Genomic DNA, 23649 nt, shown 5'->3' on the forward strand with positions numbered 1-23649 from the left:
GACCAACTCTTTGAAGTCTGCTCTGAGCTTTTCCCTTAGGAGGAGCTATCTCTGTGGGAAGTGTTTGTAACCACCAGGCCCAAGTGCTCAGCGTCGCTTGTGTAGTATTTCACTTACTCCCACAACAACCCTCCGGCCGAGGTGTCATCTTTTTTCCTCCAGGTGGGGAAACTGAGCCTTAGAGGAACTAAAGTGCCCAAGATCGTATATTGAAAACAGTAACTGGCAAAACTGGGATCTGTACCTAGTGTGCTTTTATTCCAAAGACAATGCGATTAAACACGACTGAGGTGTTTTGAAGACACCCATAAGGGTAGTGTTTCTTCAAGGGTGGTCTGTAGACCATCTATACCAGAATTACCTTTTGTACATGTTAAAAATGCAGACCCCTGAGTCCAACCCCAAACCTAGTAAACCTGCTTTTTTAGAGACGGGCCTAGGATCCATCAGTTTTAACAAGTTTCTTAGGTATTTTTAGAATATATATCCTGTAGTTGGAGAAACCCTAAAGTAGGGAGTAAAAGAAAGTATTTTCAAAGCTGAACCATCTTGGCTGTTGGTAGATTTCAATTATTTGTGTTGTTGGAAAAAAGCATTGTCAACTATTGAGAATAACCTCCTAGGTGGGCTGGGGCTAGCCAGTTGAAAGGCTTCCTTCGTTAGAAGAGGGTATGCTAATGAGGGAAGTCCATTTGTCCGTGCAGGAGAATTCCTCCCCTTCCCCCAGGGGCTCGAGGTATGGGTCCCTGCCAGGGCCAAGTATCTCCCACTCAGAGGACCATTCTCGTCACATATAACTGCGGTCCCAACAGATTCAGACAAAACCATGAAACACTGTTATTACCACACCCAGAACAACAGAGTTGGCGTTAGATAGATGGACAACTCAAATTACAGTGTAATTTTTGGTAACACGTACATACAGCAGAGATTTATAAGACTTTTTCATTACCCTGGTTTTGTAGATACAGGCAAGGGTGGGGGAGGAAAGGAGCCCAGAGGGCCCCCGAAAGGCACAGGATTAAAAAAGGGAGGGGGTGGGGGGAGTTTATTCTCATTCCCAAACTGGATCAATCATTATTCCAAAGTGATCTCTAATCAAAATCCAGCATATGGTTTTTATTAATTTGGGGGCAATTCCCCTACCATCTAGTGCAATAAAAAAGGATGTCGATCTCATAAAAGATTATAGCATCCCTTATCAAGCTAGCAAACAAGAAGTGTAAAATCCGAGATAATGAAATACCGTTGAATTGCTTCATCCTTCCCTCCCTGGTTCTACTATTATTATTATTTTATTGCTGAAATTCTGAGGGGAAGAGATTAAGAGCTGGGCTATGAATAGATTATAAGTCAGGTTCATTTCTAGTATGAAGTTAGTACCAAGGGCCCAAACTTCTCCCCAACAGCCTCAGTGAGGAGAAAGCAAAGTACTACCTTCAAGCTCTAGTTTGCAGGAATGGTTGACTGTTTTCAGAAGACCGAAAAAAGCTCAAGCTTATGAGTTTTGAAAAAATTCTGTTGTTGTTGTCGTCAACTGGGTTGCCCCACTCTTGTCCCCTTTGGTATGGTACAGGGCCGGGCCACCTTCTCCCTGGGTCCACGGAGACTCACAGTTCCCCTGTGAAAGCCCCACCAGGCACACTACGCTCTTCCTCAGGGGAGGCTGGCTGCCACGAACGTGTGAAAAATAGCCTAGGACCCATGCAGATGCGGCCTGGGAAAAAGTGGGGGTTGGTAATACAGGAGGCGATGACCTTCCACCTCTGGGAGTTGCTAATCTATTATGAGAGAGGCAGGGAGGGAAGGGCAGTGGGAAGGACCCCGGCTGCGCCAGGTCTGTTTACACAGGTATCGTATTCACCTTCCCAAACACCCTGCGAGGCAGCAGTCCCGACCTGATCTCATACATGAAGACACCGTCTCAGAGACAATCCACTGGAGGTCACACAATTACTTGGGGTGGAACAGGGATTCCAAGGCCCGTCTGTGTGAGTGGTAAGTACAGCCTTTGCCTATCCGTGGTGCCTGCTAAGGTGACTCCTTTCAGGCACTGACTCGAGGGGAGAAGGCAGGAGGCCCGTGGGGAGAAGAGCAGAGGAGTCCACCGGCGGCACGTTCATGCGCGCAGCTCTTGTGTGCGGCCAGGACTCGGGGACACAGGAAGCGCTCCGCCTCCCGTGGCTCCCTCAGGGCAGCTTGAAAATGGCTTTTCCTCGAGGGAGGCAGCTTAGTGTGCAGCTCGCCAAGCTGGATGGTGCCTCTTTGTGAGCCAGCTCTGTGCTTGGGAGATAAAGTCTGACTCCTGGAGCTTTGTTCTTCACGGAGTGCACGCTGCAGGTCACCGCTGCAGGGGTGTTCCAAAGAAGCTGGCGTGGATGGGGGAGTTCACAGGAGGAAAGGATTTTGCCACATTTTGGGAACGAGGGAGTGTCTTGGTTAGCTCAGGCTACTATAACAAAATGCCACAGACTGGTGGCTTAAACCGCAGACTCGCTGCTCACAGTTCTGGAGGCTGGGAAGTCCAAGGGCAAGGTGTGGGCTGATTGGGTTGCGGATGAGGTCCCTCTTCCTGACTTGCAGATGGCTGACTTCTTGATGTGTCCTCACAAGGAAGAAAGAGCAAGTGAGAGCAAGCAAGCTTCGGTCTGTCTTCCCCTTCTCCCAAGGGCACTGATCCCATCGTGAAGGGCCTACCTTCATGACCTCCTTTAAACCTAATCAACTTCCACAGGCCTCACCCTCGAATACCACCACACCAGGTGTTCGGGCCCCAACATACGAATTTTCTTGGAGGGAGGGAATTTTGGGCTGGAGGGAATACAAAGATTCGGTCTGCAACAGGGGGTCACAACATCAGTGAGGTGAAGTCTGGCCACTTTCTGTTGTTCTCTGGTCTAATGCCTGAGGTGGGGTCCGGTTGGGGTCTGACCGTCAAAGAATAGCTCTGAGGATCAGGCAGGCAGGTGGGGGCGGAGCTTCCCCTCTACTTGAATTGCTTTGAAGCCTGCAGGGCCTGGCAGAGGGCTCTTCAGCAACTCAGGGAAGCTGGGGAAGCTTGCTGGGGTATTTTTCAGCTGAATGAATTGCTGTTTCAGGCTTTAGTAACTGGACACATAAAATCTTTTCTTGTCATCCTTAAGCCATTTTTCCAACCTTGAAGCCTGGAAAAGAAGAATTTTCTTGCAACCTTAGCATCCTCTTTCTAAAAATTGAGAAGCGTCTCAGGACAGTTCCTGGAATGCCGTCTGTGATATGTGGTGCATGAAAGAAATTTAACATCGAAGGAGAATTCCTTAAGATTAAACCACAAGAGAACTGTTTAGGGAGAAGCTGAGCCCATAGATAGAGTTTGGCAGACAAGCGGTTTCTCACTAATAGGGCCAACGATTTCGAGGAGAATGTCATCAGTTGCAATATTAGTTTACTTTTCACCTAATGAATTTTAATGGCAGCTTTCACCATTACCTCCAGGAATCCATAAGAAACAGAAAAATCTGCCTGGCAATGTATCTGTTAAATCGCTAAAGCCAAAACTTTGGCATTATCTCAGCTTCTCTAAAAAAAAAAACACATTATTTTCCCACAGAACAGTTTAAATACACCATAAGAAATGTTCATCATACTGCTGGTACTCACTGCAACCTGAAGGCAGACTCCCTTTGAGCAGTCTTTTTTTTTTGCATATCTTATTTTGTAATTCAAATGATAAAGCATATTTTGCATGAAGTTACACATTTTCAGAGGCGGATTTTGTTCTGGAAAATTGGTGCAGCATTTTCATTTCTCACGTCTTTACATAGCTGGTTTTGTTGTCAGCAGATGTAACTGTGTTTGACAAGAGAGGCCTGGAATCTGTATCCCTGCAGGGAGTGGGCTTTTGTGAATTTCTAGATTCTGGTTAGGATGCTGCTACCCCTTTCCCAGGCGGAAGCAGAAAAGGCACAGGTGTCCTAGAGCTCTTCAGTAGTTCCTTCACCACGGCTTTATTCAAAATACAGACCCTAGGAACCTGTCAGTCCACTCTGTCCTCAGCTTAACCTTCAGGTTTCGACCCGACGGGCTTCCTAACAAGGGGTGCTCCTCATTAGCTCTGACAGAGAGCCGCGGGGCTCACACAAGGCCCACGCTGACTCAGCTCACCTGACTGCGGAGCCTGGGCGGAGAGGAGGAAATCCCAGAGTGTTCTTTTTTGCTCCCTTTTTAAATGGAGTTTTTGACATTACAAGGTGGCATTTTGCACTCATCAAATACTGAAACCACTGCCTGCAAGCAAGTGCTTTCCAGATCGGCCACCGGCGCTATGCCCCGCACAGACATCGCCCTGTTTACCTCTAGCTCATTGAGCTCTAGCCCATTCTCACTGAGATCCCACATGAGCCTTCTCACCAGCAGGGGCATTGCACTGCACAACTCTAGGAGGTGCTGCTTACATTATATTCTGTGTGAACAGCACCCCAGGGGCTATTGGAGTGGCGCCTCCGGCATTGTATATCAGGGCTGCCTAGCATGCAACACAGGTCAATCACACCACCAGACAAGAAGGCTTCCTACCCCAAGTCTTTGAGATTTCATACCACAGTGGGCTTCTCACTGGTCTCGGTGGGCAGCCTGTAGCTTCTTCTCTAAAGCCTTGAAGCAAACCCTCTGGATGTTGCCTGAAATTCCATTATTTGTGGTATTAGTGTTCTATCGCTGCTATAACAAATGATCGCAAACTTGCTGGCTTGGTGCAACTTTATCTTACAGTTCTGCAGGCCAGAAATCCACTGTGAGTCTTACCAGGCCCAAATCTAGGTTCTGGATGGCTGGGCTCCTTTCCGCCAGCTCTCCGGGAGAATCCGTTTTCTTGTCACTCAGGTGTTGGCGGAATTCAGTTCCATGATGTCACAGGGCTGAGGGTCCCAATTCCCCCTGACTGGCCACTCCGAGAGGCCTCTCTCCAGCCCTTGCCCGAAGACTCTTACACTGCGGAGCAGCCTTCTAGAAGGAGAATAGTTCTCACCTCAGTTGGAAAAGGTTTTCTTCTTTAAGGACTCATGTGATTGGGTTGAACCCACCTGGGTAATTCAAAATAATCTTCACGTCCGAAGGTACTTAATTTTAGTCATATCTTCAAAGTCAAGTACCATAACGTAGTCACAGGTTCCTGGGATTTACAGTAAGGATGTCGTTGGGAGGCCATTCAGCTGCCTATTACATCATTGACTCAATTATTGTCCATCTTTGAATGGTTAAATGTTGAAACCAATTATTTATTGGGAATTCTGTTTCGGAGAACATTAACTGATTGCCACTGTTTTTCCCATCCACAGATGTATATTTTCTCATTTAATTCCTTCGATGAACCTGTGAGCTAATACGACTGTCAGCCAAGAATGTAACCAGCTGCAAGTAACATAAACCCCAAAGAACACTGGTTTATTATTTTGAAATAAAACGGAGCTATGTAGCAGCTCGATGATGACATCAGGACCTCCAAACTATCTTCTCTTTTCTTTTCTTTTCGCTTCTTTTTTTGCATTTCTTTTATTGTTGTTCAAGTGTAGCTGTCTCCATTTTCCCGCCACCAATTTTCCCTGCACCACCCACCCCCACCTCCCACCCTCAATCCTTCCTCCCTTTGGCTTTGTCCATGTGTCCTTTATACACGTTCCTTGACATCCCTTCCTCTTCTTTCCCCCATTTCTGCCCTTTTCCCTCCCCTCTGGTTACTGTCAGTTTGTTCTTTATTTCAATGTCTCAGGTTCTATTTTGCTTGCTTGTTTATTTTGTTGATTCAGTTCCACTTATAGGTGAAATCATATGGTATAGACTCTATCTTTTCTGAGAAGGAAAGTTTTAAGTAATTAACAGTATGGACCCTGCAGCCCATTGTGTGGGTTTGTACAAGTTTCATGCACTGCAAATAGGAATAATATACTCAGCCAATGGGGTTGAGGAGTGAATTAATACATTTAGTGTGCCCCAAACCATACCTAGTGCACAGTAAATGCTCAGTAACTGTTGGCTACTTTAAATGTTGCTCCTGCATCACCATGTACCATGTTGGGTTTTGACTTCATAGCTTCATACTTATCACCTCATGGTTACAAGATGGCTGCTGGGCTTCTAGCTATCACCTCTAGGTCCCAGGCAGGAAAGAGAAGGCAGAAGTAAGGGAGAAGGAGGCAGGTTTGCTATTTTTATCAGGAAGTCAAACACTTCTCAGAAGTCTCCCCCCGCTTCTGCTCACTTTTTGTTGGCAGTAGTGACCTATAACCTTCCCTACGCTGAAGGAGAATCTAGGAAAGCAAGTTTTTTGTTTGTTTGTTTTTTATATAACAAGGAATATGGATGGGCAGCCATATATCATCCCTACCTCTTGCTGACTTTTCCCCAGTTCCAATAAAACGGTGACCTTTTCCAGCAAAGAACAAGAGAACAAGAAACCCAGGAGGGCACTAGCAGGGCACGCAGCCGGCCACTGGAACTGGAGAGTGCGTGGGTCTTAGCTGCATCCTGGGCAAAGATTTTGGTGGGGAAATGGTGGAAGGTGCGGAGATGGGGGAGAGCCTCTGGCTGTGGGTAGTGTTTGGGGTTGAACTGTGCCTCCCCACAAAATATGTTCAAGTCCTAAATTCCACTACCTGTGAATGGGACCTTATTCGGAAATGGAGTCTTTGCAGATAGGATCAAGTTAAAATGATCTCATACTGGGTTAGGGTGGGCCCCGGTCCAGTGCTTGGCATCTTCATAAGAGAAAAATTTGAGTACAAAGACACATAGGTAGGATGCCATGTGACGACAGAAGCAGAGATTGAGGTCTGCTCTAATAAAGGTGTAATTCCAATGTTTGCCAAAAAAAAGAGCTTCTTTGGATGCTTTTTAATACCTGGGTGCAGACTGGTTTGTCTCTTGCTCTAGTGAGACGATCCATCAATGCTCCCACAGTCACAACTGCTGGCAGGGGAGGGGGCTGAGTACCACAGGGGGGCCCATGGGCAGAAGGGAGAACTCCAGCCAAGAGCACGGAGAAGCTAGGGGTCATCCAAGGCTCCCCCTGGGGGAGAACAGCCTGTTCACTCCTGTACAGCTGACCCTGAGCCCTAGGGTTCGGCCGACAGTGTGTGTCCCCTGGAAGTTCCCTACCGCTGGGAGCCTCACAGGCAGCTGGGGCGCCCTCCAACTGGCTTCTCACCGTGTGTCTAAACTTCACTTTTTTTTTTTTTTACCATGCTGTGATTGTTACTGTATTTATTTGTACCATGATCTACTTAATATTTGCATAAATATTTTTATTTGAATGGTAACTTACTTCACTACCATAAGTGGAAAAAAGCCAGGGTCATTTGGTATTAAATGGAAGACAATTACACAATTCATTCAGTGAAAGCAAAGCAAAGTCACTACATTCAGGCTGGAGCCTGCAGCAGTCTGAGGCCTGCTCTGGGTTAGTAAGAGACTAGTGAGCTGTAGGTGGGCGTTGGAGACATACTAGCACCTGACCCAGTCTTTCTCCTTATACGAAGTAGAGAATTGGAAAGGAAATGTTTTCTCATGGTGATTGCGTGCTATTTGAGTACTGCCCGGTCAGACACTTTGTGAAAATCAGGGCTCATAATGGTCAAAATATTGAGTGTCCAGTGACTGATAAAATAAATGCTTCATGCACATCGTTTCATGCACTCTTCAGGCCATCCCATGAGGTGGGCATGATCATTACCACCTTAGAGACAGGTAGCTGAGGCTAAGAGGTGGTCATCCAGTGACTGGGTGAGCCACCCAGCTTGTCAGTGCAAGAGCCGCTTGTAACCCACCCACCCGGTGCCTGACTGTAGGAAGGCTTATCCTCTCCCAGAGAACTGGGGGATGGGGAGGGTGATCTGCCAGTTTCACCCCTCAACCTTGGCCCCAAATGACTCTGTTCATCGATGCCACTCTGATGAGTTTGCTCGAGCACGGTGATGGTGTAAGATCCCTGTGACAGAGAGCAGTGATGTCATAGTGGAAGTCCCAGGGAAGGATGGAGGTGTCCTAATATCAGGTCCCTGAGAAGGATCTCACTGCTTCTCAACACAGGATGCTGGCACTTGCCGCTGGGAATCCTCAGGTTTGCCCCCCACCCCCACCTTACATGGCACAGGCCTGGTTTGTGTGTTGGGGGATTGGGGTGAGCCGTCATTAGAGGCTCAGTCCCATGTTCTGGGACAAAGCTGGGTTCCACACATTCGACCCTGATGGTAGCGGGTTCACCAGCAGATCCTCCCATGCCCATCACTCTACTGCATTCCCTGCTGAGAGCCTGCATCCGGTTGCTTGATTTTGCAGAACAGAGCCCAGAGGGCAGGGGCCTTTGAAAATCGGTCCCCAAGCAGTGTGGCCCCACCTCTGTGAGGCTTCCCCCTTTAAAGCCTGGGCAGAAAAAATCACCGTGAACAGGCACAGCCCCAGGCGGAACATTGTCACACTGTGAGGGTCAAGAGAGGGTCAGGAGAAAAGCGGATATTGAAAGGCCACCTGGACAGCAGGGCTCTGCCTGGGTCCCCATCACCCCCTTCACCTCCCTGCCATCTCCCCTCGGGGTTTGGGAGGCAGGGTGGGGGTGGGAGGGTACAAGGCAAAGGCTTCATTTTTCTAATCACCCGCATGTTGCTTATCAGAGGGATTTTGACTCCTAGGTGGTGGAGCTATTGGGAGCTCGGAACGGGGAAGGTGTAATATGACTAAAAGCGGCTTTAATAAAAAACAGGGCTGGGTCTAAGCTGCACTCTCCATAAATCAAAGGGCGACACCACCATTCTCTCTGAAGATCAGCGAGACAGCGTGTTTGGGGGCTGCGGCGGCTCTTAAATCTAATCGACAGCTCTCTGAGCACAAACGCAGCCGTGGCTGGAGAATGGAGGTGGCCGCACGCTGGAAAACACCCCGAGGAGCACGCGCATTTCCCTGGTGATGAGAACGCTGAATGATTCTGAGCCGAGAAACCTTGGAAAACAATTAGGCAGAGAAGCAAGATAACCTGTTGAAATTATGGCCCCACACTTTACTGCTCTTAATAAATTTTCTGGCAGCTTCTCTCCAACTCGGGGTCCTGGTCTGCTTCTAGCTTTAACAGTTGGGGGTATTAAGTCATCAAGGTTTCATCTACCTGTCTGACTTCAGCCAGAAGGACAACTTGTTTGCCTGGATACCTTTCAAAACTGCTGTCTACATAGATTATAATTTAATATATGGTGGAACTAACACAAGGCTGCCTGTTTCTTGAATCTAAAATGTCAAAATCTGCATTTACACGTTCTAAATTTTCTTCAACATTGCCCTCACTCTACATCGTAATCACAGTGTACGCTATGAAGAATTAAGAAAATTGCACTGAGATTCACTGCCAATCTCCTACTCATTGCTGTAGCAAGGAGCACTGTGGACTCAGGGCTGGATCTGAGATCAGAGCTGCCCTTTACTTGCCATAGCTGGTTCTTATGCCCCTAGAGCCTCAGTTTTCCCATCTGCAAAATGGAGATCATGCCCCCCTTAACTGATGTGAAGAGAAGATGAGAAAAATGTAGAGAAGGAACGTAGCGTTGCTCCTGGATAGTCAGTAGATATTGGCCCTCCGCTCTTTAGTAAGGGCTTGTGATGTGAAGAAATTTTCTAGTGTAACTCTCACTGTGCTTTCGTCTGGGCCTGATTGATTTAAATACCCATTTGTGTGAGCAATTCTCCCAAGTACCTCAGCCCCTGGAGTCTCTGAGTATCTTTTATTCTCGTTGGGTCTGAAGTTCCAAAAGCAATTCTCTTAGTTCATTGAAGGCTGTTTCTTCATAGAGTTAGAGGATTAAGTGGGATAAATTACAAAAAAAATATTTCAGCTAGTCTCTGGCACTTACTAAGTATTTAATACTAATATTAGCTGTTAATATTATTAAGCCACAACCCTCCCTACTCTCTGGCCCCTGGATCCTACGTATTTAGATATTTTCTGTGCAGATGTTTGCGTTCTGTTTTTTTTATCTGGAAAGCCAGTACGCTTCTTTGTGTGGCTTGTTTGGATTGTCCCCAATCTTTTAAGGGGATTTTGGACTCTACGTGTTCTGTAAGATCTACCCTGATCCTGTCTATGCCCAAAGGCAACAGGCAGGTTTCTAGGGGAGTATCTGCCTCCCTAAGCACTCACCACATTCAGCACTGAGTTTTGGTTCTTTGTACACCTGTTTCTCACGCTTACTTGACTGTCGGGTGTTTGAGGGCAAAATCCAAGGATCTTCCATGATTGGGACCCTTTGCAGCATTTAATGATGTCTGACAGGGAGAATCTGTTGGGCTATAATTGAATCTCATTTTATTGTTATGCTTCTTATTAGCTGGACTGGGCAGAAGCATTGCCATGTCAAGAGTTGTTAGGGGCCCGTACACTATTTTTCATGGCGTCGCCCGTTTATGGTTATAAACTTAAACTTTATGGTTATAAACTTATGGCAGCAAACTTAGGTTTTGGGGATTGTGTGGGGAGGGTCAGTAATGACCAGCCAAATAAAGGTTCACGTTGAAAGGATAATCACAGAATGTTAACTCTGGACGGCTGAAGCATCTCTCCTCCTTCAACCAAGACTGGTGGCCTCTGAGAGTCCAGTGGACAGGGAGGTGCAGGGACGATGCACACCGGCCAGATGCTGAGGGTAGAAGGTCTAAGGTGAGCTGGCGGGGTGCCCACCCACATCGCAGAGCTCACTCAGGAGCTAGCGCAGTGTGCCGGGAGCACTGCAGCTTCTCGAAAAATACAAATACAAAAAGGGTGTTCAGCCTTTTCTTCCCCTGTGCAGCCCTGGGTTACCAGCGTGGCTTCTCCATGCCTCAGCTACTTCAGCTATAAAATAAGTATGAGCCTGGTGTTCTTGGGCTAGAGGAGAATCAAACATTACTGTGGTCCTGAAACAGTCGGCATGCATCGTAGACAATAATTCATAAGAATAAACATGGCCGCTCAAAAAGAAATCTCAGTTGTCAACGCACAAGGTAATCTCTAGTGTCTTTGGATATGCCTAAGTACTGTTCACCAAATCTTTATCTCAGTACCACCGTAGTGGGACTCAGTTTCCTTATGGGAAGTCTGGGAGCAATCCAACTCACCACCAGCAGTTGTGGAAAGGAACAAGTAATGCAAGGGATTGCAAAGCACTGGCCTAAAACCCGAGGAATTATACAATAATAACAGTAATCATCTGTCACTAAAAGTATTTCCATCTTAGTAGGTTATAAGTAATACATTTTCTCTGAAGTCTCTCTTACCCTCTAAATAATGCATTACCCATTGCATTTACAAGCTGCTAGCCTGCTTCGTGTTTTAAATGGGAATCTGGCCTGCCCACGTGAGCTAACACCATTCACCTCAAGAATAATACCAGGCGATCTTTAACAACAGGACTTTGAGATTTATGGTTTGAGCTGTGAGATGGAACGTCAGCAGTGCAGCAACTCAGAAAAAGAATCCTCACACCTCATTTCTTCATTCAAATGAATTCAGCAAACATGTCTCGAGCACAGAGGCAGAGCCAGGCAATGTGTTGCAAATCCGATACTCCTTAGAAGGCCACACAGACATGGAAACTAATCACTGTAATCGAGGTAATAAAAGTTTTATTGAGGACCTGCAGAAAGTAGCTTGGCAACATACAGGATGGAATTACCAAGTCGGCCCTGGGAGGAGGGCTCTGGAAGGTGTCTTGGTGGGTTTAGCTGCAGATAACTGAGTCCCTTCCAGCTAGTGCAAAGAGAGAAATTTAACATGGGGGGTTAGGTGTTTGTGAAACTGTTGGAGGAGCTGGAGGAGCAGGCTCTAGGCAGGGCTTCCAGGAATAAATCTTAGAACAACATATAGGACTGGCTCACAGAGGGAGTCGGTGCCCTTCGAGGATCAGAAGGTGGGGGCCCCCAAAGCAATGCTCCAGATACCAGCAACAGAATCCTGTCACCTTGGCTGTGGTCCATGCTAACACAATGCTCACGCAGGCTCTGGGTCCCTAGGAAGCCAGACTGGGCACTGCCTTGGTAAAACCAAATGCCTCTGCTATGGTGTGTGCCAGCAGAAGCATGCCTGGGCCTCAGTCCCATCTCCCAGGGTGTTCGCTATGACTGGTGGAAGCTGGGCCTGGTGGAGCTCAGGCTGCAAGAATTCTGGTCTCCAGCTTCAGCACCTCTGGCCTGTCATAATTCTTACAGTAAGAGGGTGGATGAATACGAGGGAGCTGGTCCCCAGTTTCTGCCTTCAAGTCTTCACAAGGAAAGAGCTGCCCTATCTGGTACCTGCAAGATGACTGAGGGACCAAGGGACACAGGGTGTTTGAGCAGGGGCAGCTATACTTACTGCATGTTGTCATAGTGTGGAGCTGTGAAATGCATGCCTTGTTCGAAGAAACGAGTAATTTGAAATAACAGGAGCAAAAGATGTAAAACTAGGAGCCAGAAGACCTGAGGAGGGAGAGGCACAGTGCACTGAATTTGAAGGGCTTTGTTTGGATTTTAGACTTCAAATTGTAAGTAGTAGGGACCGCCAGAAAAGTGTTAAGGAGTGTGTACGTGTGTGTGGCGGTGGAACAGAGAGAGAGCGGAGAGAGAGAGAGAGAAAGAGAATGGAGGGGCAAGGATTAATTTTCCTTGACTGCTGGGCAACTATATATGCTCTGTACGGTGGGGTGCTGGAAAATGTTTAACCACTAGGCCCTCCAGGGGCATAAAAAAAGTCCTGGTTTGCGCAGAATGCCAATTTCTGTGTCGTAACTGCTTCCAACATGAGGGATGCTCTCTTTCAAGCTACGGATGTGACATCGATGAATGTGGGAGCAGGAAGAGAAATGGGCAACCAGGTCCAGAACCCCGGTATTTGTGATTTGAGTGCATTCTCAAAAAGGTTGTGTAAAAATTATAGTGCCTTTCACAAGTGCTGAACCTGAGGCCTAGAGAGATAGGTATTTTACCCCAAGTTATGCAACTAATCAGTGGCCGAGCCTTGTTTTAGGTCCAGGTCTGCCTGTTCTCAAAGCCAGCATAGGTGACTACGTTGCCTCCTGAAGAGTAACCTGGTCAGATCTCCATTTCCAACAATTCCTCTGGCAGTGCTGAGCAGAGGTTGTTATCATAGCGTTAGAGTTCTAGACAGCACATAAATTAATGGGTGCGTACAAGTTCCAATAGGATTTTACTTTACCGAAGCATGCAGTAGGTCTCCACAGTACAGAGATGGGCTAGGAGGAAGTGTGGTCAGAGGCAGGAGTCACATAAAGGTTACTGAAGAAGCTAAGTGAGAAGAACACATACACTGGGCTTTCAGGAAGCATGGACACACTGGACAGAGTCGTGGGGTGCAAGGGCTGACCTTCCATGGCATCGGGTGGGGATGGGCTGGGAGGCAGGGGCACGGTTAGAAATGGGAAGGCAAGGATAATGTCCAGGTCTGGTTTGTAACTGTGAACGTGGAGGCACCACTGAGCAGGACAGAGTCATGAGGTGCAGGTTTCTTTACAAACTTACACTCTGAATGTGGGCCTATTTAGTTCAGGGGCCTGAGGAAGGTCCAAGTGGGGATGTCCAGGAGGAAAGCGGAAACCCAGGTGCTCAGAAGACGGATCGAGTCAGCAATGGTGAGCAGATCAGTCCAGAGATGGTGGCTGAGACCTTGGCCGTAGGTGAATTTGCAAGAGTGTGGGGAGGTCTGAGAATAAGCCGATAAGGGGATGGTCTCAAGGAAATCAATCGAGACTCATGTTTCTATAAGCAAAGTAAGAGCGTTTCCAGCACGAGAGAGAATTCTAGTGTTGGGTGTTGTCGTGGGTACTTCGATGCACTCCCCAGATCTCACTTCAGCAGTAAAAAACTGTTGCACCCACGGCTGAGTACCTCCCAAGGACGGCCTCCAGCTGCCGGTCCTCTTTGGGGATTGCTGCACCTGAAGAACACTGCCCGGTCCTGGGTCTCACCTCCTCCCGGGGCCGCCCTTATCCACTGGCCAACACAGTGGGATAAAAACCCAGCTCCCTCATCCCAACTTGGGACACTTCTGCAGGGCCACTGTGGCTTCAAATTCCCCTGGAGGAATTTGAGAACCCCGGTATTTGTGATTTGAGTGCATTCTCAAAAAGGTTGTGTAAAAATTATAGTGCCTTTCACAAGTGCTGAACCTGAGGCCTAGAGAGATAGGTATTTTACCCCAAGTTATGCAACTAATCAGTGGCCGAGCCTTGTTTTAGGTCCAGGTCTGCCTGTTCTCAAAGCCAGCATAGGTGACTACGTTGCCTCCTGAAGAGTAACCTGGTCAGATCTCCATTTCCAACAATTCCTCTGGCAGTGCTGAGCAGAGGTTGTTATCATAGCGTTAGAGTTCTAGACAGCACATAAATTAATGGGTGCGTACAAGTTCCAATAGGATTTTACTTTACCGAAGCATGCAGTAGGTCTCCACAGAACAGTGTTGGATGAGGCCTAAGTTGAGAGAGACTGCAGCCCAACTTCTGCCTCTAGCCCACCCCACTTCCTGCCTCCGCCTGCTCCAGGTACTGAACCCAAGGGCACCCCTAAATAAACACTCTGCTTGCTCATCTTCGTTTCAAGTCTGTTTCTCTGGGAGCCCAGCATGGGACAGATCCTTATTCTCTGTGTCTTCTGACCCATGCCATTGCTATTCAAGGGTTAGCAGGACCACACTGACCCATTCATTCACTGGTGGTGGGTGAAAATCAAGACTCCGACACCTTACTGACTGAATAAAGCTTTATTTTAATGCAAAATAAAACAAGAGAAATTTGTATATTCATATATAACAACATCCAAAATGTTTTCTGTAGTACAAATGGAATCATCTTAAAAAGTCTGTAAAGAATTTATTCTCTACCCCCATATGCCAAAATGTGATTCACATAATTTATATTCAGAACTTGGGAACAGACTTGGTATCACATAAGCACAGGAAAACACTAGAAAAAGTGACTGTATCAACAGCAGGTTTTGTTTCTCTGTTCCAGTAGTAAACAGCACGCAGTCAGCATAGATGGAACAGAATGCGCTCAAGGGCCGAGTCAGGAGCCGGTCTGGGGTGAGTTCGGGCTCTACTCCGCTTGGTAGTTAAGCCCAGTCAGGCTGTGAAATTCTAGTACTATTTAAGGACAGGAGGGAGAAGGGGTTTCACTTACAAGTCGTCGCTGCATGTGACATTCTAAGCTTGTTTTAGATATCTAACTTTTACTCTCCTTTTTATCAGACAGGTGCCTTGGGAGGGGTAGCTGATGAAGAACCCTCTTCGTGCTCTCATTGCGGCACCATTCCTACCTCAGTCAGCGTGAATGGGAGTGCAAAGAAATGCTACTGTGGGCTGTTTCTGAGCCCAGCTCCCGCCTGCCTAATTGTACTACATCGGGATTTTCTGCTGCTCGTGGGCTCAGAAGGCAGTAGGGTGCCTACCTGATTTAGCTCCAGTTTGAAGGTCCATCATGTGGATTTTGGAGTTTAATGCTGATGGGGATTTTACAAACACACATTCCTCTCCACACCACACTCTCCAGATCTCTCTCTCCCCGTGAAACGCTAAGATGTTTCTCCAAAGAGAACAAATGTGGTCATTACAGGTTAGGAGAATAAACACCCTTCAAGGCTCAATCTCTATGCATACCAACTCACGACAACTCCACAAGCCACCTGGTAGAATTCCCTCAGAAAATGGGTTAAATGAGAGAAGATCAGGAATCTTTGGAAGGAATGATGAGCCATGTTTTAATTTTATTTAGTTGGTGGCAAAAATAAGGCTACAGTGAAGCCTCAAATCTCCTCTACCAGGCAGTAGCACAGTTAGCTCCACTGAGTGACGCGGAGGGGGGGGGGGGGGCAGGCTGTGGAGCTTACCAAGCTCTTGATGACGAGATCTTTCCTCTGGGCTGTCTTAGGGGGGCGAATACATGCAACCCCCCCAAAACCAAAATCTAAGAATAATGATGTTTTCCCAACTTTTGTTACTCAGTTGTGATTTCAGTAAATGCTCTTGTCTTGGATCTCGTCTTTCATCCGCGCCTCTGATGCGGAGGAGGTGCACTTGCCGTGCGAGAGGGATCCCGCCGCAGCCGGGAGGCAGCTGGCGAATGAGCTATTGTGTTTCCCTCCCTTGCGGAGGAATAAGCTCTTCTGCAATTAAAAGTTTGCAGCGGTGTTCCCCCTTTCTCCTCTCTACTCCTCTAAGAAGGGACCCAAACGGAAGCCTTTAAAATATATAGTGACTTAGGCCAAAATGTCATCGCAAGGCTTAGATGACCCCACGGTCATGTCACGAGCCAGGTGGTGTATGTCAGTGGATTTTAGCTCCCTGCACACCTGCTCCTGGGAGGGTTCTGAGCTACACAGAAATACCTGATTGAGTTTTTCCAAGGCCATAAATAAACCTGGAACTATTTCCTGCTACTGGGTACCTACTGCTTATAGCCTGGTCTTCTAAATACTCTAAACAACCTGTTCTCTTAAATTGTGGAAAGAGTTCCGCAACTTCTGGGTGGTGACCACTGGAGTGTTGGTACGAAGGCATTTATAAAGCTTACATTCAAGCTGTTCTTAATTGCTGCTTGCCGTGATGGAATCTGTCATCCACATAATGGTGGGTTCTTTTGGGCAAGGTCAATGGGGCATGTGTGATACTTCAAGCAAAAGAGAAACCCGCTATAATTGTTTTGTGGTCCTCTTTAATAGTCCCTTCTCATCACTGGCTGCCCCTCGGAATTAGCAGCTGCTGTGCTGTGCATACGCCATGAAACCACACTTGGAGCAACCTACCCTGAGCCTACCTGCAGGAAGTACTGTGCTCGGAAGGCGGCAACGTGGTGAAAATAGGGGCATTTTTCCTACACAGGCCACTCTCCAGTGACCCTTGGCCTTAATCCAGAAGCAGCCTTCTGGCTGGATTCTGTCCAAGACATTTGGTTAAACTCTGGGCCACCATGAAGAGCTAACTCTTAATGCTTCCAAACAGGTTAGATGCCCCCACATGACCACTTACTTCTTTTCTTATTTTTGACGGAGGGGAAGGCAGCTTTCAGCGTGTTGGCCCGGAAACCCTGCAGCTCACCTGCACTGCGCCTCTAGGTGAGCAGGGCTGGGGGTCCTCGGCCTCTGCACAAATTGTAAACAACCCGAAGGTGCCTGGCTTGAGAGAGATGACAGAGGGCAAAACCACCTTGACAGTCTGTTTTCAAGAGGCCACAAGTAAGTTGTAGTTTAGAAAATGATACCTCTTCAAGTCCAGGAAGTAACACTATGTAAGTCTCAGACCAGCAGCTGCATCATTCTTGGTAACAGAACTGCATTGTAAATGAAGACAAATGAGACTAAACTGGGCTAGATGGATCTCTATATATTTAATCATACTATGATTTATCAAATCCTATCAGTTAGGGGTATCCTAATGTTGGCCAAAATACCTCTAAATTGAACTCAAGATGTTTTTATTTGGAGAGGGGAGTAAAGAGGAAGGTGAAAAGGCTTAAAGCAGGTTAAGAGTCTCTGAAAAATTCTAACTGCTACCCCCAGGTCCTACTGTTTTCAGTCTTTTGTCTGCATTCTCATTTGGGTCAGGTTCTAAGGTTTAGGTATTCTGTTGAAACAAAAAGAAAAATAGCTGCAAAGCTCAAAAGACATTGTGATGGGTTTGGAGGGTGGGGTTTCAGCTTTTCAAAACCATACACCTTCACCCCCTAGTTGGACACCCAGGCCTTGCCCTCGCCCTGACTTTTGGTAATGAAATAGAGCAGACACAGAATGATCTAGTTTCCCCTGTCTTCTCCCTTCCCGTCCCTTCTGATTTCTTCTTTCCTTTATTATTTCCTTACTCATCACACTTTCCAAAAAGCATGTTTATCTTTCATTCTCATTACTGGTAATTACATACCTTCACACACACACACACACAGACACACACACACAGTCACCACCACGTACTACCTGCTGGTAATCAGTCTCCAAAGGTCACAGTCAGCCCCTCCCTGTCCCTGGGGTACAGATGGCACTGTTTGGCACTGAGTCTGGAATTGGCACCTCCAGGGCATGGCATCCTGTGTGGCCTGGGCAGTGGGCCCTCTTTCTCTCAAGTACATTTTAGTCCTGTGGCCCTGAAGTGGGAGGCTCAGAGCAGAGAGGCCTCGGCTGTGATGATCATGGACAAGAGATGTGGGGAAAACCGAGACCGCCTGTCTGCATGGGAAGGTGCCTGGGGCATGGGAGGGAGGAAGGTGGAGCGTTCAGCCCTCTTAACCTGGTCACCCTGGTCCTTGGAATATATTCATTCTGGAAGTTCTGACTAGCCCTGCACGTTCTCCCAGGATGCTAATACTGCATTTGCATCTTACTTTTGTATAAAAAGCGAGGGAACATGAAACACTTATACCAAATGAATGGTACAAGGAACCTGAGAAATTCTACAAAGAAACAATTGCAGTCTTCCTCTGGGTGGAAAACTTTTCCAGGAGATCGAAAGTCGTGCTTGCTGTTTTTTTTCTCATTGAAAACATCACTCACTTAAGATGCCCACATTTGCAGCCGCCCTTCAGACTTAAGGATAGGGTGGGTGAAGGTCAGCTTCCGAATGAACGAGGATGCAGGGCGGGGCTGCCTCCACGCTGCCACTTCTGTGGGCTGTGCACGCACAGGCTCTCTGGCCCGGGGGCACCACATAGCACATCCCCTTTGTTATTTGCCTGTTCAAATGCCACTCTCGCCGAATTTAACCATTCTAAAAGTACTTCACATACCAGGCAGTGTTCTTTTTATGGCCCCATCCATCCTCTTTCTCCTGATGTTTCCCCTCCAAACTCCTGTCCCTTCCCTTTCCCTCTAATTAGCAGTCAGGTGTTACAAACTCAGGAAAAACAAAAACAAAAACCCAACCTAATCTGTACCAATGAGAGTCTTAACAGGAAGAAGGCCATAAGGAAGGGTGAGGTTAGATGTCCTCCTTCCTGGCTGCATGGAGCTTGGTGGTGTCCAGCTACACGGCTGCGGTCATGGGGTTCTTCTGCCGGGGATCCGGGGTTCGGTAGGGGTATTGGTCTGGGCTGCCCCCCCGGGGCCCTGGTCTGCCCATTTCCTGATAGCCTGGCACTCGGTGGTGCTGAGGGGGCGAAGGTGGAACGTCTTGTCGGAAGGGTCCTTTGTACTGGGGGGCTGGTGGGGGTGGGTAGTACTGGGGATACCGGAGATCCGCGGCCCTCAGATCTGGGGGGCGGGGATAGCCCCCTTTGGGAGGATGTACAGGGTGAGCCCCTGGGTAGTATGGAAGCTCCCTCTCCTGGTAGAGCCCTCGAGGCACTGCTGTCAGATAGTCTGCAGGATCGGCTGGTCCTCCCCTGGAAAGAGAAGAACAGATGCATATCAGTAGCCACTAAGTGGATGCACAGCTGAAGACCGCATTCCTGCCTTCGGTCAAGCTGAGCACCAATGAAGAACAGCTTGAAGCTCTGTGCATGCCTGTGCACCAACCCTCCAAATGCCACCACCCAGAGGTTCCAGCACTTTTCCCCAGTATTCAGGAGAACAGGTCAGTGCGGCCAATGGGACATGAGCAGGAGTGACACGTGCCCTTAAAAAGAAGAACAGGGCCCTGGCTGGTGTAGCTGAGTGGACTGAGCACGGGCCTGTGAAGCAAAGGGCCATCAGTTTGATTCCCAGTCAGGGCACACGCCTGGGTTGCGGGCCGGGTTCCCAGTAGGGGCCACATGAGAGGCAACCACACATTGATGTTTCTCTCCCGCTTTCTCCTTCCCTTCCCCTCTCTCTAAATATAAATAAATAAAATACTAAAAAAAAGGAACATGAAAACATAATTAAAAAAAAAGAAGAGAGGGAACCTTCTTCTTCCCTCTTCTCTTTCCTGTTGGCCATTGGAGTGGCCACTTTAGACTGCAGGGAACAAGCCACATGCTGAGGAAGGCAGGGCAGCAGTACAACCCAGTGCCACCCTATCAGCCAGGACTGCTTCCACTCAGACGGTACATGAGAGAAATACGCTGCTGTGCTGTGCATGTCTGCTTATCCTGGCCTTGACTATAGTAGCCAAACTAGTCTCCTCAACAAGGCAGAGTCTGACTCTCCCAAGGCCGTGATCATTCCGCCCCTTCCCTTCTCTGCCTCTCTTAAGACGGGCCAGCATATAAAAGTAGAAATGTATAGATTATTCGGAGCCATCATGTTCCCATGGATTATACTCCCTTCTCGCCTAGATCTGTGGGTGTTCTTTCCACAGGTCACAGTCTTTGTGTAACTAACTCCTTTGTCTTTTGTCACATCCCTGTGTGGCTTCGTGTGCCCTCCCCTCTCTGATTCCTAGGAAAAGTCCGAACCCAGAGCTGGAGTTGTTCACCCACACCTTCGATATAAAGCAATTCCCTGGCAAAGTCCGGAGGCGTGCCCAGGCCAGTAGCAGAGTGGGAAAAGCCAAACCAGCTGCACGTTACACAGTGTGACCAGCAGGCACACAGAAAGGTCCGGGCAAGAAGCAACGGGAACAGAGAGCGACCTTGTCTAGATCTCTCTGCTGAGACAACAAGCATCTTCCAATCCCTTTGCCCTAACGGAAGCACCGGGCCTCTAAACCACGTGCAGATGACTGCATCTCACCTTGCCTGCAGTCAAACAGATGCGCTCTGTTTGCAGCTCTTCAAATCCCATAAACCTTCTGTGCACCGCTGCCCCCAGATCCTCCCCACATCTTACTCCTCCCCTCCTTTTATTATTTTCTTAAAGGAAAACAGCAACAATCATAATTAGTGCAAAGCTCTCCCAAGTCAGGGTACACCCTGGGAGAGCGCTTGAAAGAAGTGACAAGGCTGTGAGGACAGGGTGTCTGTGGCTAATCAGACACCGCCAATGAGGGTCAGAATCACCCTGCAATCTGCAGAGTCTGATGTTAAAACAGCTCTGCGAGTTCCCCAAATCGATGAAGGTTTGACAGGCTCCGAGCGTGTGGAAAGCAGCATGTGAGCACATTTATAAAGATGAACAATAGAATCCTCTCTCTCCTTCTCTATGTCTCAATTTGGCTATGTGTAATAATGAAAGATAGGTCCTCGAGCTTGGGGTAATTTAGTCAGTGAGAGTTTTCAGATAAAAAAATTAAATTGTTTATGTACAAGTTATTATAGCTTCAACTGCTATTATTCAGTGCAGTGTGCTTTGCTCTATTTTAAATTGCCCATGACAAATCGAGCACAAATGCATAATCTGTCACTCTAGCCGGGGGAAATTAAGGATCAGAATTTCATCTTCCCTTCCCCTTCGAATTTTATTTTTGATTTAGGAAACTTCCAGCATTCATTATATATATATTTTTACCATAAAATATTTGAAGCCCCCCTTGCCTCCCCCGCACTCAATTCTATTTCCTTTGGTTCATGTTAGAGATTTCCGAAATGCTTAAGGAGAAAAAAAAAATCTTTAACCTGTGCTTTCTCTCAAAATCTACTGGAGATATTTCTCTGCGTGAAGTGAAACATGTGGTTTTTCTGCTCTCATTTTAAGCCCTTGGGATAAATCACTGACATTTGCAACACACAAACATTATCTGCTTTAAAATGAACACACAGCCAGCGCTCCCTCCGGACCCTCTTAGCCTGGATGTTTCCTGTTTAAAATGGAAAGAGAGAAAGGAGGAATTCCAGGCCTTGGACTTTTAGGGTCCTGTTCGCTCCCTGGAGGTTTCACTCTTTTAAAACAGAACATTATACAAGACAGGCACGCCTTTTTTTTTTTTTTTGAGAGAAAACCCAGATCAAGTGGTGATGGGGCAGAAGCCACCCTCAGAGCCACCAGGCCAGCGCCCGTGGGGAGAGTCGCTATCTCTTCTCCCACACCTCGCCCCTGCGGCTCCTCCACCTCCCAGGGCGAGGGCCGGGAGGGCTCCCCTGGGCAGCTGGGGCCGAACGGGGGACAGTTTTGTGGTCCCATGTTGCCTCCTCAGAGGGGAGATTTCAGGTCTGGGAGCTTGCTTACATGTGGCAGAACCAAGTAAGGTAGCTGTTCTTTGTCAAGCAATGAAATCATGGAAATTGTCTCACTCTGTAGAACTCATCAAAACAGTTATGGTTTTTAATATTTCAGGGAGAAGAAAAACAATGAGCTGGCCTATAAAAACACTGTTTAAGGTTCAAAGAGCGCTAGAAGAATTTTTCTTTCTTTGATTGTGGAGGGGGCGTTACAGTTGTTTATAACTTTGCTTAAAATTAAGTGTTTTCTACAGACTTTTCCCAGAACATCTAAGTGCTTTTGAATACTGCACACACACACACACACACACACACACATTTAGAAGAATGAGTTTTAAATGGAAAAAAAAAAGCCTTCCTCATTAACTACAGAACTTGATAGAAAAAAGGGAAAAGAGGGAGCTGAAACTTTAGCTCTGTTAATCTTGAGTTTCCCCAGTCAAAGTTTCTTTATTTGGGTGAAATTTCCTATTGGTAGGAATGCATGGAAACCAGTCTACTCTGGGGCCTAGCATATGCTTACCATGGTGGCTGTGTGTGTGGAGCCAACCCTGAGAAGCCCAGGCAGCTTCCTCTAGAGACTCTGTTGCAAACACGGATCCAACCAGAAGATGTATCAGAACTTCAAGACCCCTCATTTCTCATGTGACCTCATGATTTTCATTTGTATATGTTATTGTTTTTCTTAGAAACAATTTCCCGTTGAAAATCTCACCCAGAAACTGTATTTACTTAAGGAAAGAGAAACAAGCCTTTATTTGCTTTCTTTATCATATAACTCCTTGAGGAAGCTGTCATAAAAATATCCATATTTTTTAAATGTCACTTATTTTTTCACTGTTTATTTTTTATTATAGTTTTGAGAAGGCTCCTTTTCAAGGCCAAAAGGATTCAGCTTTTGCTTGGAAAACTCATAGAAACTCTCTCAGACACACAGTTTCCAATCTCATAGGTGCATGAAATAATGAATGTTAACCTTTAGGTCTAAACATGAGGAAGCTATATGACACTAACATGTGAGGAAACAATAAGGATCATTTTCTTTCTATGAGGTTTTCCTCTTTTTGCAATTTCGGTCTGTCACTATTTTTCATTAAATAAACAAAGGAGCTGAAAATCAGAGGCTACGTGAGTCAGCCAGCCAGCCCCTGGGTACCTATAGTCTTCGTTCTATGGAAGGATGGAAGGCACCCTCCTACACTGGCTAAGACTATCCTATACGGGGAAAGGCTCAGTACCAGATGAAATGGGTCACTGAAAAACCTTCATCTAGGAATGAGGGAGCTACGCTCACTATACTTACTGGAATAGATGAAGGGGAATGAGCAATTTTGAACTGTCCCATCTGTCCCTGAAATTCCCCTCCCCTCCCCCCTCACTTGCACAGAAAATCTTTCCCCGGCACTCACTACAGGCAGTCGTTCTCACTCCGTCTGTCTTTCACCCTGCCTGGGGGCGAGTTTATCTACTACTCAGAGTGCAAGTATCCTGAAGGAAGGACTTGAGCCTCAAATACCTAGTGACCTCCCTCAGAGGTTAGCACAGAGCTTTGCACCTCACCGGTGCTACATAATGTATATTGAATTCACTCAAGGGAATTTAAGGTAAAGAGAAAACCCACAAACAGACCCAACAACCATGGAGGGTCGGATGCAGGGGTAGAAGTTGG

General features: G+C 47.2%; 1 protein-coding gene across 1 annotated transcript in view; it reads right to left on the bottom strand.

Annotated features, from left to right (window-relative positions):
* Nucleotides 1–17825: 17825 nt before the first annotated feature.
* PARD3B (par-3 family cell polarity regulator beta) overlaps nucleotides 17826–23649 on the bottom strand; it is a 976716-nt gene continuing 970892 nt past the window's right edge. The window contains exon 23 of the mRNA XM_037043522.1: nucleotides 17826–19346. Within this exon, the coding sequence (XP_036899417.1) occupies nucleotides 18989–19346 (358 nt within the window). The 3' untranslated portion in view covers nucleotides 17826–18988. The remainder of the gene's footprint in view (nucleotides 19347–23649) is intronic.

Source organism: Sturnira hondurensis, unplaced genomic scaffold (genome assembly GCF_014824575.4).
Source record: "Sturnira hondurensis isolate 20B ecotype Veracruz unplaced genomic scaffold, ASM1482457v3 Scaffold0004136, whole genome shotgun sequence".
Taxonomy (NCBI): Eukaryota; Metazoa; Chordata; class Mammalia; order Chiroptera; family Phyllostomidae; genus Sturnira; species Sturnira hondurensis.